Raw genomic sequence first — 12,038 nt, 5'->3', positions numbered from 1 at the left:
GAGAAGATGGCTGCACGGGGGATTTTCAGGCCAGTGTCTGGGAGCAGAGCGGCGTTTGTCATGTCCTCCGGCCGCTAGCCGAGCGTGTCACCCCGGCCGTGTCGCCCGCTCGGTCCTCGTCGGAACGGGGGATCGAACCAACATGGGGTCGCAGACCCTCCAGATCCTCAGGCAGGGGGTCTGGGCTTCAATCACAGGCGGATGGTACTACGACCCCGACCAGAACACATTCGTCAACGCTTTGCACCTCTACACCTGGCTGTTCCTGCTATGTTTCCCCTTCACCCTCTACATGGTGAGCCTCCCTCCACCTTCTCCTCCTCTCGTTACTCAAGTCTTTTATTCGGCGTTGACTGTTTCCCCCCCACCCCCGAAACAAACCGAGTGTCCGCTCCGTTAGCTGCCACCGGGTACTTAACGGTCCGTCTCTGTCTATCATCTGGAGCGAACAATGCAAACGTCTCTGTAAACTAACGGGATATCTTTAAACACGTTTAAAAAAAAAAAAAAACCCATCAACAGAAACCAGGAGATAGTCTGGTTCTCGGGCAGATGAGTCTCCTCCAGGTGTTTAACAGGATTCACCTCTGAACGCCTGTTCCTGAAGTGCACCGTCCATCAACTAGATTGGACCAGGGGGGCTCTTTTGTTGAATGTCCCCGTGTTAACGGTTAAAATCCGTCGGGCTGTCAGCAGAGGCAGTGAGTTAATTCTCCCCCACACCCCCTCTGTTGTCTTCTTGTTTTGCTCCTGTCGCTTGTGATTTGTGCTTTCACCAGTCTTGTGAGGGAGCTGCCAGCTGTGACTGCAGGAGCACAGCTGGCTGCAGGGGACGGACGCTGGAGAAAACACCGAAGACTCAAGTTTGTTCACTTCATCTGTCACAAGGAGCTTTTTATTGTTTTCTAGAGGAGACGCTCTGTGTTTACTCCTGCCCTCTAAACTGCCCATAAACAATTCACACACAAACACACACACACACACACATCACTCGCAGTCCACTTCTGCATGTGGTTTGTGGACTGACTGTATAATCCAGATGTGCTACACCAATGCCATTGTGTGGCTCGGTAAATGTCCTCGTGTTGTTCGCTCAGCACTTACCCACCTTCTATATTAAGAAGATGTCGATGTTTCATATTGGTTTGTGGTTTCCGTTCTATTTCTGGAATGGAATATGTTATGTCAGTCAGGTCTCTGGTTCATATCGAGCCACAGGTTTAGAGCGGTGGCTGCTGTTTGGATTTTTTTCAGATGCAGGGGGATGTCTCAAGGACAACAGAGACGCAGCAGCTCAGACACCTTGTTGTGGGACACACAGATGCCTGGTGACAGCCTCGGTCCTTTTTATGTGCGAGGCTGAAATCTGAATGCAGCTGCTTTTACACTGTCGCATTGTGAATAATTGGTGCAATAATGTGTTAAACTGCAGGTTCGATTCCAACAAACACTAGAGCAGCAATTAGAGATTATATTCAGGATCAATTAATCTGGTGACTATGCTCTTTTCATTGAACTGATTAATTGTTAAATCTATGAAACAACAAAAGATTAACTGAGCTAATGTTGCTGCTTTTTAAATGTCCCCCAAACTGCTAAATATTCAGTTTACAATGACATGACATGATAAATAAAAGCTTTCAGGAGGCTTGTTTGAAAAAGAGGACCGGTTGCCAGTGTATTCCAGGGCCAACACACAGAAACTAACTGTTCACCCTCACATTCACACCTATGGACAATTTAGAGTCTTAATCTGTCAACCTGTTGTTATTTTGGATAAATAAGTGAGTAAGAAGAACAGTCAGAGCCTTATAGAAATGGGGCACCAAGCTATTTATGAAAATAAATTACAGCACGATAAAACCATCAATCTGTTCCCTCTACAATATCATATATAAACAAATGTCCTCTCTTTGTCTAATCCCAGGCCCTGCCGCCAACCATGGTGATCGTGGGAATCTACTGTGGTGTGATTGCTGCCATGTTCCTGCTGCTGAAGACGGTGAATTACCGCCTCCACCATGCCCTGGATGAGGGGGAGGTGGTGGAACACCAGGCCAAGGAGAGTCAGGGCAGCAGAGGCGGCACTGAGGGGGCTAATGATGGAGGCATCACTCGTCGGGAAGACAGCAACGGCCCAGGGTGAGTTCATGTCTTGTATCACAGACCAATAGTGCATCTGATATCTGGAGACGTGGGACAAAATCGCTTCATGAGTGTGACTCAGCTGCAGAGATGATGAGGTATTCCGAGAAGACTGTGTAGTAGGTCGAGGGCGGTGTGCTTCCTGATCGGTGATCACAAGGAGCGTGGTCGCGGTGTGAATCGTGTCAGTTGAAGGTGATGTAATCTGAAGCTGAGGTCAAAGGTCTTGTTGTCAGATGTCAAAGGACACAGGCTGCCACAAGGAAAATCAATATGTTGCTTGAAAAGCTTGAAGATGTGACAAGTCACACTGAGCTGTAACAGCAGCTGTTATGATGGTGAAATCTAGTCAGATTTGATCTTTACTCCTTAAACATGTAAACATACTTTTCATTCAGTTGAAAGTATTCGATGATGACACACCATGCAAGCAAATCAGACAGGGTACCTCAGGGAAACTTACTCTTAAAGTAATCAGTTATTTACCAGTTAAAATAAATTTAATTCGTCCCCCCATGGTTGGTATTAAATGACTGTGTTGTCGGGCATTGTTTTAAAATACAATACTGCTTTTGACACTGCAAGCTGTTCTCTTTATACTGCACCCTGAGGGATTCTATGGTAAGCAAACAAAAGCACTGTTTACATCAGTGTTTCTCACCAAAACACAAATTGTGTATCTTGGGGACCAACAAATGAATTTCCTTTCCCATAAAGTACGTGCTGGCCTCTTGCCGTGATTCATGATGCGTTACCACCTCTTGTCAATGATTGCCATCAATGTACATCGTGTTGATGTTCATGTGCACAAAAATGAAAAAACAGGGGGCCCACTCACAAAACATTGTTCCAGAATGCAAAATTCATTTCCTTTTTTGTTGTTATTTCTGTGTCAACAGTGTGCGTGTAGACCCATTGATATGAGCTCAGACAATTACACAACACTTTTATAAAGCAGATGATGCAATTGGGGAAGTTATTCATCACCTAAAAATGCTTGTAAAAATAGCCTACATCCTGATTGGACAGTTCTGTTTAGTTGTCTTGATTTTCCTTGAAACCTAAAATATTCTTTATGCACAAAGATACAGCTACAAGCTAATGACACCTTAATAATGATAATTCATGTGCACATTAGCATGATGCATCTTTTTTAGTGTGATCATTGTTTTGCAGGACTCAGGTGGCTCCTCTTTCAGCGAACATAATGAAACAATATCACAGAGCAACAACATGAACAGCTGATGATGAATTATACAATTTGAAAAAGTTATTCACATCGGTCATGTCATGTCAACTACTGTAACATATCAGTAGTATGAAACAGTGCAGTACCCCAACTCTGAATGCCAGTCTCTTTTTTTTTATAGTTAAGTTCTTTTTCAGAAGGAACAAAAGTCAGTGAGGTTCTTGCGTTTTACTGCCCTGGACTCGAAGAGGTGACTCATATACACATTCCAGAGGGAGCGCTTAGCAGGACGCTGAGGGGAAAGGCAACAAGAAAAATGAGAGCTCTCAACCACAGGAGCAGTCGCAGCTTTGCCCACACATCTGGAGTTACATTCCAGGTTGTTTGAGTTTACAGTAGAGCAGGCGAGTCGAGCTGAAGTTGATTAAGGTGTTTTTTGCGCCTCGACCCACTCGTTTTCCCCTCGTCCTATTTTTCCAGTCTCCATTCATCTGAGTTTCATGATGTAATTCATTACTTGGGCCGTTTATGTTGTGGTTTCATCCATTACGAAACATTTTTGGCATATGGAGATGATTTATAGACAATCCCTGGCAAGTCATTTGTTTCAACATACCAACTGGTTAAATAAGCACGTCCGGGCTAAATATAGGCTCTGAGAAAATCTAAATGAATGATTACATCTGTTTTTGGTCCTTCGCTTGAGTTTCAATCTCCATATAAAGGATGTAAAATACAAGTATGTTTAATAAAGTTTCATGATGCTTTTTTCCTTGAACTTATTCAGTGCAACTGAATGTAGGGAAGCAGATAAATGTCACGTAACAGGCCTGAGAGTATCTAAACAGGATGAATGACACATTTTGCTCTTAACCATTTACTCAGATTTGAGGGAGTGAATGCATTGTGTCTGTGCTGCTAATGAAAGTGTGTCTGTGTGTGTGTCCAGGGACCCTGGAGGGGGTATTGAGATGGCAGAGTTCATCAGGCAAGAGACTCCGCCAGTAGACTGCAGTTCCAGGAACTCCTATATTGGGATGGAGTCTAACCAGCAGGTAAGCAGAGCAGTGGTTTGCTGCGGACTAAACTGGGCTGAATATAACATGATCCTGATGAGACCCAGCCCCATCTTCTTTTTTAGAAAGAGTAGGTAAATATACCTGAATATAATAATAAGTCATCTCATTTTTTTGTTTTGAATAAAATACAGCATGCAGCCCAGAACAGTTTTAACCAAACAGTACATCTTGTGTCTATAAAGAGCTTCTCTGTTGTGTTTGGCCTGACTCCATATTTAATGACACTGTGGAGACCTGATAGTCGAGTGGTTAAGGATCTTATCGGCTGTGTTGTGGGTCTCGACTCCCTGGCTGACCATTTACTTCGTGTCATTCCCCTCCTCTCCCTACGCTTCCTGTCTCTCTAATGCCACCATTTAATAAAGGCAAAAAATACTTCAGAGGTGCCGTGTGGAACTTCTTGTAAACAAACAAAAGTTATGATTTACATCCAGTGTTACTCAGACTAAACCTGTGGCTCAATCCTTATCGAAGTACAATTACTTCCTCTTAAAACCTTTACAAAGCTGAAGTGTAAAACTGACTTTATGTAACTACATACAAAGTTGTTGTTTTTGCTTTTGAAGAAAATAGTTTCTACATCTCAACCTCAGCTACTTCTTCATCATTCAAAACCTAAACTTGTTTGTACCACCGGTCTTATTCACAACATTGTTTTGTAAATCACGCCTCGTGTTAAATGATCAGTAAACAAGTGTGACATGCTCCAGGGAACTTTTTTTTAAATTTGTTTCACAAACAAGCATCATAGCCTGAGATCTGACCACGTTTAAACCTCCTCCATGTCTGTGCTTCCTGTTACACAAGCAAGGAGAAACATAAGGAGTAGAAATCCAAGTTCAAAATGATTTTAATTTGACCACAGATGTTTGTGTGTGCGTTCATGCGCGTGCATGTGTAGGGGTTGTTCTCATTACGTATGATCCGCACATAGTTTGCTGTCAGCAATTATCTCTTTTATATATTCAAAGTTATTTAGCTGTTTTATTCTGAGAGATATATTTAACCTCTGAATCCTCATGGGCTCAGTATCTTTGTATTGCGTGTCCTTGAGTTGCTAATCAGCCACCATGTTCTGCTCAGCTGCTGTGTGCCGAGTAGAGAGGGAAGCCAAAACCTTTCTCTGTGATGACAGTGAAGAGGCGCCGGCTGTTAGGAATCTGTTTTCTTAGAAGATCACACACTGTGTCCGTTTCCTTCAGGAACATTTTGCTTCAGAAATGTTCTTTTGATATCCAGACCAACTTTTTTCAAATGATCAATGTCTTATCTTTTTGTTATTCAAATTTCAGATTGCGTCCAGCCATGGAAGAGCAACAGTTGCCAAAGGTAACTATGACTACCCTCTGTCGGGTCTCTGTAACTTAAGTCAGTTCTTGTCACTGTGAAGACATGTTCCACGTCTTCTTTACAACCGTCTAACGTCTTCTCTGTTTTTGGATTCAACACTACTCCAACTATGATCACCCAGCTGCCCAGGAGATGTAGTCTGACTCAGCGTTACTGTGACCTCAGCAGTCGAGATAAGGCAGCTTTAGACAGGCACTGCTGACTGTGGGGAAAAAGAGTAATTCACTGAAAGATGCAGCTTGGGAGTCGTTCTCCAGGAACTCTTTATTAAAACAGCTCACTGAGAAGAAGACAATAAATGAACTTGTAGCTTTGCTTTGGGTCCATTGTAGTGTTAGAGTGAAGTGGCTGCGTCATCTGAATAATTCAGTGAGTTTTCTAATTAGCTGGTGGTTGTGATGACAGGAAATGGTCTAGAATGGGACAAGGGCCCTGCTGGGCTTTAGCTTTTTATATGTCTTCCTTTCAAGGGTTCCATCTTTTCAGACTGTCCATCAAATACTGTAATGTAGTGTGACCACTCTGACCACTTGTGAAGGATTTGAGGAACACTAATTGCAAAAATTAATGTGATATCACATCTTTGTGAAAATATGATCTCATCTGTGCTTTCAAGGAATCTATTCAGAACATCTCGTAGTTAGATCATAACTGGTTGTTTCAGGTTTACAACTTCAGTCGCCTCTCAGAACTAATACTTTCAGAAGATTACAGTATTTCTTTATCCTAATTGCTTTCTTTCTACCTTTGCAGGAAAGACCTCAGATGACATTAGTTTGACTCTTGTTGAGAGCTGCAGTCATGATCATGGTAAACACACATGACATTCATATATAAGCAAAAAGCTTTCTTGTTTTAGTGGCTGTGGGATTTCAACACCCTCTGTATTATTTCTTTGTGTCCATTAAGATCTGCTGTCAGATGCCAAGATGTATTGCTTTGTCCCCAACGACTCCTTCGCCTCCTTGCAGCCGTCAACCTCCTTGTGTCCTTCAGAGCTGTCCAGAGAGCCTGCTGATATCTGTAACTCTGCTGCTTATCACTTCAGTTTGTCACACTCCTCTTGTGACACAGAGGTGACCAGTCATGCATCAATGCAATCTCAGACCTTTAGGAAGGAGCTCCGTTCTCGGGGGCTGCCTCGGACCTCTAGCTCGGCGGGTTCCGCTTTCCCCGACCCGTGTCTACCAGATTTTCCTTTGTACCCTCCACCCAGAAGAGGTGGCCTTGACCCTGTGTGTGAGCTGGAGACTGCCAGACCACACAGGTCAGCAGTGTGTGGAGAGGGGGCAGAGCAGCTGTACCAACAGGACCCAGCTGTGCCCTCCACCTCTGGAATGGAGTGCTACAGGCACAAAGAACAATGCAGGGTTGCTCGCTCAGCCTCCAGGGAGGCAGGGGAAGGTACCTCAGGACTGTACCAGGTGGACGTAGGTGGTGGTAGGAAAGGCTCTGGGGGAGGAGGAAAGTCCCAGGGAGGGGAGCGCAGTGCTGACAGCCTCAGGAGCCTGAGTACTCGCAGTAGTGGCTCCACTGAGAGCTACTGCAGTGGCACAGACAGGGACACCAACAGCACTGTCAGTAGTTTTCACAGTGAGCAGACCAGCTCTACACATGTGGAGAGCCTGCTCTCACTTTCAGGGGATGAACGTCTTCGGAATAGAGGAGATGCTGTATCTGCTCCTGCAGACGGCAGGACTACGAGCCTTGGCAGTCTAAGCTCTCGAGGTCTTAGCAGTCTTCCCTCTAGGGAGGCCAATAAAAACCCTCATGCCAATGAGCTGACTGCTAAACAACCTGCTGACAAAACGTCCTCTGCAACCCAAGAGCTGGTAGAACCTGGTCGGTGCCAGGAAGAGCCTGGCATCAGGACATGTGCTGATGGCTCTACAGATGTACCTGCCACAGAGCAGGTGCAGGAGAAAGGTGACACTCAACCAAAGTCAGCAAACATTGTTCAGAGAACTTCTTCCCTGTCAACAGGGCGTAGTGGACGTCGGCGGACTGGCAAAAAAAGGGCAAGCAGCTTTGATGCCAGTCGACACCGGGACTACATGTCTTTACGCGGCATGGCCAAGCCTTGTAGTGCTGTGTTTACTGGGGGTGGAGAGGGGGACTCCAGTGATCAGAGTGAACTCAGCTGTGCCTCCAGTCTCCACTCCACCCACCACTTAAGCACAGACAGCTCATCTAGTACCACGTCCCGCTCCTGCCACTCACCAGAGGGGCGCTACAGGGCCCTGAAAGCCAAGCACACTTCAGCCAGTGCGGCCTCCTCCTCCTCTACAGTAAAAGCTGCGGCAGGAGCCGAGGCAGGAGTTCGAACCGGAGGGAAACGGCGCCCCTCACGCCGTACCCCTAGCACGGGCAGTGCCAAAACGCATGCCAGAGTGTTGAGTTTGGACAGTGGTACGGCTGCCTGCCTTAATGATCCCAGTCGCCTCGGAGCTCCAGCTGGGCCTCGGCCCCTTACCACCTCCAAGTCGGACCTGGAAGCCAAAGAAGGGGAAGTCCTCGATGCAGCATCCCTACTGGGTCGGGCCTCCCAGCTGGAGTCAGTGACCCGCTCCAGAAACAGTCTGCCCAACCAGGCGGCTTTCACCGAGCCTCAGGATGCCACTGCTGCTTCCCTGCGAGGTACGTACTGCACACAGTGCTTCAACATACTTTACACATCGCATCCTCTTTGGTTTACTACAAGTGTTTCATACCTAGTCTACATTTTATATTGTCAGTGTAGTTACATGAATCAGAGGAATGGTTGTGTTCAACCCTACCCTAAGGTGCGGTTTGGTTCAGTATCTGCTCTATAGGGTTGATATGGTAAATTGAAGACGACAGGAATAATTAGTCTGTTTTGATATTTTGTGCTTGTTTTTTCAGATTGGGATTTTTCAATTACAAACTGAATGATGCTTTGAATGTGTACATTTACTGTAAACCATATATAATACTCACTTTACTAAATAGCCGCTCTCTGGCCTAACCTGGAGTATAATGATAGAATTGATATAATTGAGAGAGTTTTGGGTACTCTGCGTACGTATGTGTGTGCACTCTTGTCTGCCTCACTTATTCAGTGTAACCATGGTGAGTTTCCATGGACTGACAATCCTGACCCAGGCGTAGTGTTCCCTTCATAGATCACTATTAGCATGATGGCACAGTGTGTGCTTTGTGCTGAGGTTAGACAAACAGCAGCTCTCTTATTAGTGTCATACACACTGAGTCTAACACACATTCATCCCCCCACTGCATCCATCAAACTCGCTGGATGATAACTGGTATTCAGGCTTCTGTGTGTTGTGAAGATATTTTACGATCTTGACACTGATTGTTTCTTGGGTATCTAGAGTTTACACCACCTGGGACATACAGTGGTAGAGATAGGACACGTCTGCACATGACAACTGCTGTCCAGAACCATCTCATAATTAGTCATGTACTCTCTTTGAATCACTGAAAGCTTACTTATCTTGACTTGAAGTTGTCAGTATTGGTGGAAATGTTGGACGTGGAATATGTCCATGGTTCATATATGCTTTAGTCTCACTTGTTTACATACACACTGGGCAACGCTGACTAAATTTAACCAGTTACCTCACTCTAGCAACAGCCTGCTAAGTCATTTTGTGGCCATTAATAGTCTATTTGAGGAAGTCACAGATGAACCTTTTAATAGTTTTCAAACAAGAACTAACTTGACTGTATCTCAACAGCAGACATGTGTTTTTGTCTCTGCCTATGGTCCGACTCCACCAGCTCTTCTGCTGCTAATGTCATTACAGTAACTTCAGCTTCACACCAGCCATGGTGGCCGCAAGTCACAGCCATGGTATTTTAATAAGTAATGTGGCGTAAAAGAAGTAGAGAAGAGTCATGAAGTCAGTTTTCAGTAGTGGCAGACTGTATATACCTAAAGTTTGTAACATTAGATAACAGCCACAGAGGTCACATCAGACCAAGTAGTGCTGTGGCAGCAAAACCCTGTGTACAGAGAATTGAGCAAGATTGTTGGATTGCTTCTGAAATGTACGTTTTATTTGTATGTGTTATATGTGTTATATAGGACAGGGGGAAGAACTCTTGTTGTTTACAAGAAAAAGTTGTATTTTTAAGCCACTTTTACGACTCATTTTACAGAGGGATTATCAGAAGATTAGCCTGTTGTCTGTGTTAAAATGAGGAATTTGGAGGATATTTAAAGCTGCTGACTCAAAAGAATCTTGTAGGGAAATTCACTGTGCTATGATCCAAGGTCGAGTTGGTGGGCGCTGTTGAGCAGATGTTATAATAAAATAATTTGCTGTCAATGCGACACATCTGCTGTATGAAATGTGCTACCCCATCTTTTGGGAGTTGCCTCTGTTGGATTGTAAGAGCAGGAGTACGAAACAACAGTCATGTTGTTGTGGACGTCTTATTTTTCAATGGTTGGTCTCACTTTGGAGAGAAACTCTCCTTTATGTTTGTTTTGAAGTTCAAGCAGCAGATTTTTTTATCGTTGTTTCGTTGTTAATAAAATGTATTTGAGCCCGAGCATAACGGGGGATCATTACATCATACTTCCACATTAAGCTCTCATAGACAGGAAACGTTCCAAGCTGACTGGCCAATGATGTGTCTCACCATAACAGCCCCAGGGAGTGAGGAGACGGTCATATTTCGCCGTGAGCGTAGCACGTTTCGTCGGCAGGCAGTGCGACGGCGACACAACGCAGGGAGTAACCCCACCCCACCCACCTCTCTCATTGGATCTCCTCTCAGGTACGCCGTGCATGGGGCAGGGAGTCATTTCTGTGTTGCCTGGTGTGAGCATGCTGCCAGGTGGCGCTCTTTCCCGCCTCTCATCAAAACCTGTTTGCTTTCTCCACTGTGCATGACATCAAGCAAAACGTCAGCTGTCACTGGACGAGTGTCTGCCCTCTGCATGTGATGACTTTGGTCGTCCTTTTCTCAAGACCTCACCCTGTTCATCCTGTTATCACTCTACCTCAATCTTTTCTTTTGCACGGGTTGGGCATGGATCAAAGAATGGAGTCCTTCCAAACTCACTAATCTACTTGTCTGACAAACCGTCTCCTCTCAGAGCTGTGCATGATTCCTCCAGTTATACAGACGTCATGCTCTATCAAATTACTTTGCTGTTCTGTATAAAAACTCTTTAAAGAGAGGGACGAGGAGGATATTGATCAATTTAAAAATCAAAGGTCTGCAGACTTTGAGTATTTACTGTGTTTTTGTTATTTTGTGAGTCCATAGCTGCTCTTCTGTTGATTTCAAGTGCCTGTTTTTTTACTCCAATTTGCATAAGCTCAACATTATAACTCATAGGAGAAAGATGCTTTAGATTTCCACATTTTTTTCTTTTGACATAAAATGAGAATGTTTTATAAGAGTCATTCTAATAGTTTGTTAATTGTTAATTAATTGCAGGCCTGCCTTTTAGTCCTTTTACTAAATTAACCTTGGCTCTATGTAGGTTTAATCTTTACTGTTGAAAAGGACAGTGACCTGACATGATTGACTATCCTGCTGAAGAAAACCTCAAAAGCACTGTCACTCCTGAGGTTGCAGCCTAATTAGAGAGTGGCCGTGCTGTAACTAGGAAACAGCCTTTACTAGTACCTAAAAAAACCTTTGTATTTAAGCCATGTAAAGTGGCAATACTCTGTGTATGTTTCATGCTGTAGATGTAGATCTGGTTCTTCTCAGGTCTTTATAACTATAACTTAAAAACTTGATAACTAGTTCTGTTGTTCACCTGCCAACAGCAAAATTCACCTCTGGCCAAGGTGCCGTAGTCTCCTGCATGCATCTCACACAGTCACATATTCAATTCTGAGCCTTGAAAAACGTTTAGCAAGAAAAACAAACATGCAGCCGGCCAGAGGTCAGTAAACTTGCAAAATTGCTCCCTCAGCCACTGATCTCTTCCTCTTCCCCCGTCCCTTCACTCCCTGCTTATTTTGACCCTTTTATTGGAGCACTGGACACCTCGTGCTTGGTCACATGGTTTTTCAATGTTCAACCACTCAAAATAAACTTCTAACAGTAATTTTAAAGAGGAAAGGATATACCGAAAGTCCTCCTAATGCACTGATCCCGCAGTGATGGAATTTATCAGCATCATTGAGGATTAGTGTCATGTAAAATTTAAGGGGACGTGCTCTCTGGGTAGATTTTCCTTTGGACACGTTCTAATCAAAAGCATGAAGAGCTAAGTCACTTTTCACTGCTTTATATTTGGTTACAGCTTTTAGAAGAACTGGAAA

At 44.3% G+C, this 12,038-nt stretch overlaps 1 protein-coding gene across 6 annotated transcripts in view; it reads left to right on the top strand.

Annotated features, from left to right (window-relative positions):
• The window catches only part of pcnx1 (pecanex 1), a 31,624-nt gene continuing 19,586 nt past the window's right edge, over window positions 1-12,038 (top strand). For 3 of the 6 annotated variants that reach the window (XR_011244708.1, XM_020097917.2, XM_020097920.2), the window contains exons 1-7: window positions 1-295; window positions 1,928-2,142; window positions 4,284-4,389; window positions 5,706-5,742; window positions 6,517-6,573; window positions 6,673-8,400; window positions 10,401-10,530. Coding sequence is in view for 5 of the 6 variants with exons in the window: in XM_020097917.2 (XP_019953476.1) it covers window positions 143-295; window positions 1,928-2,142; window positions 4,284-4,389; window positions 5,706-5,742; window positions 6,517-6,573; window positions 6,673-8,400; window positions 10,401-10,530 (2,426 nt within the window). In the remaining variant the exon portion in view is untranslated. The remainder of the gene's footprint in view (window positions 296-1,927; window positions 2,143-4,283; window positions 4,390-5,705; window positions 5,743-6,516; window positions 6,574-6,672; window positions 8,401-10,400; window positions 10,531-12,038) is intronic. The other 3 variants (XM_069535591.1, XM_069535590.1, XM_020097918.2) reach the window with 2 other exon arrangements.

Source organism: Paralichthys olivaceus, chromosome 12 (assembly GCF_024713975.1).
Source record: "Paralichthys olivaceus isolate ysfri-2021 chromosome 12, ASM2471397v2, whole genome shotgun sequence".
NCBI lineage: Eukaryota > Metazoa > Chordata > Actinopteri > Pleuronectiformes > Paralichthyidae > Paralichthys > Paralichthys olivaceus.
The sequence above is the reverse complement of the archived record's forward strand: the minus strand, read 5'-3'. Positions and strand labels throughout refer to the sequence as shown.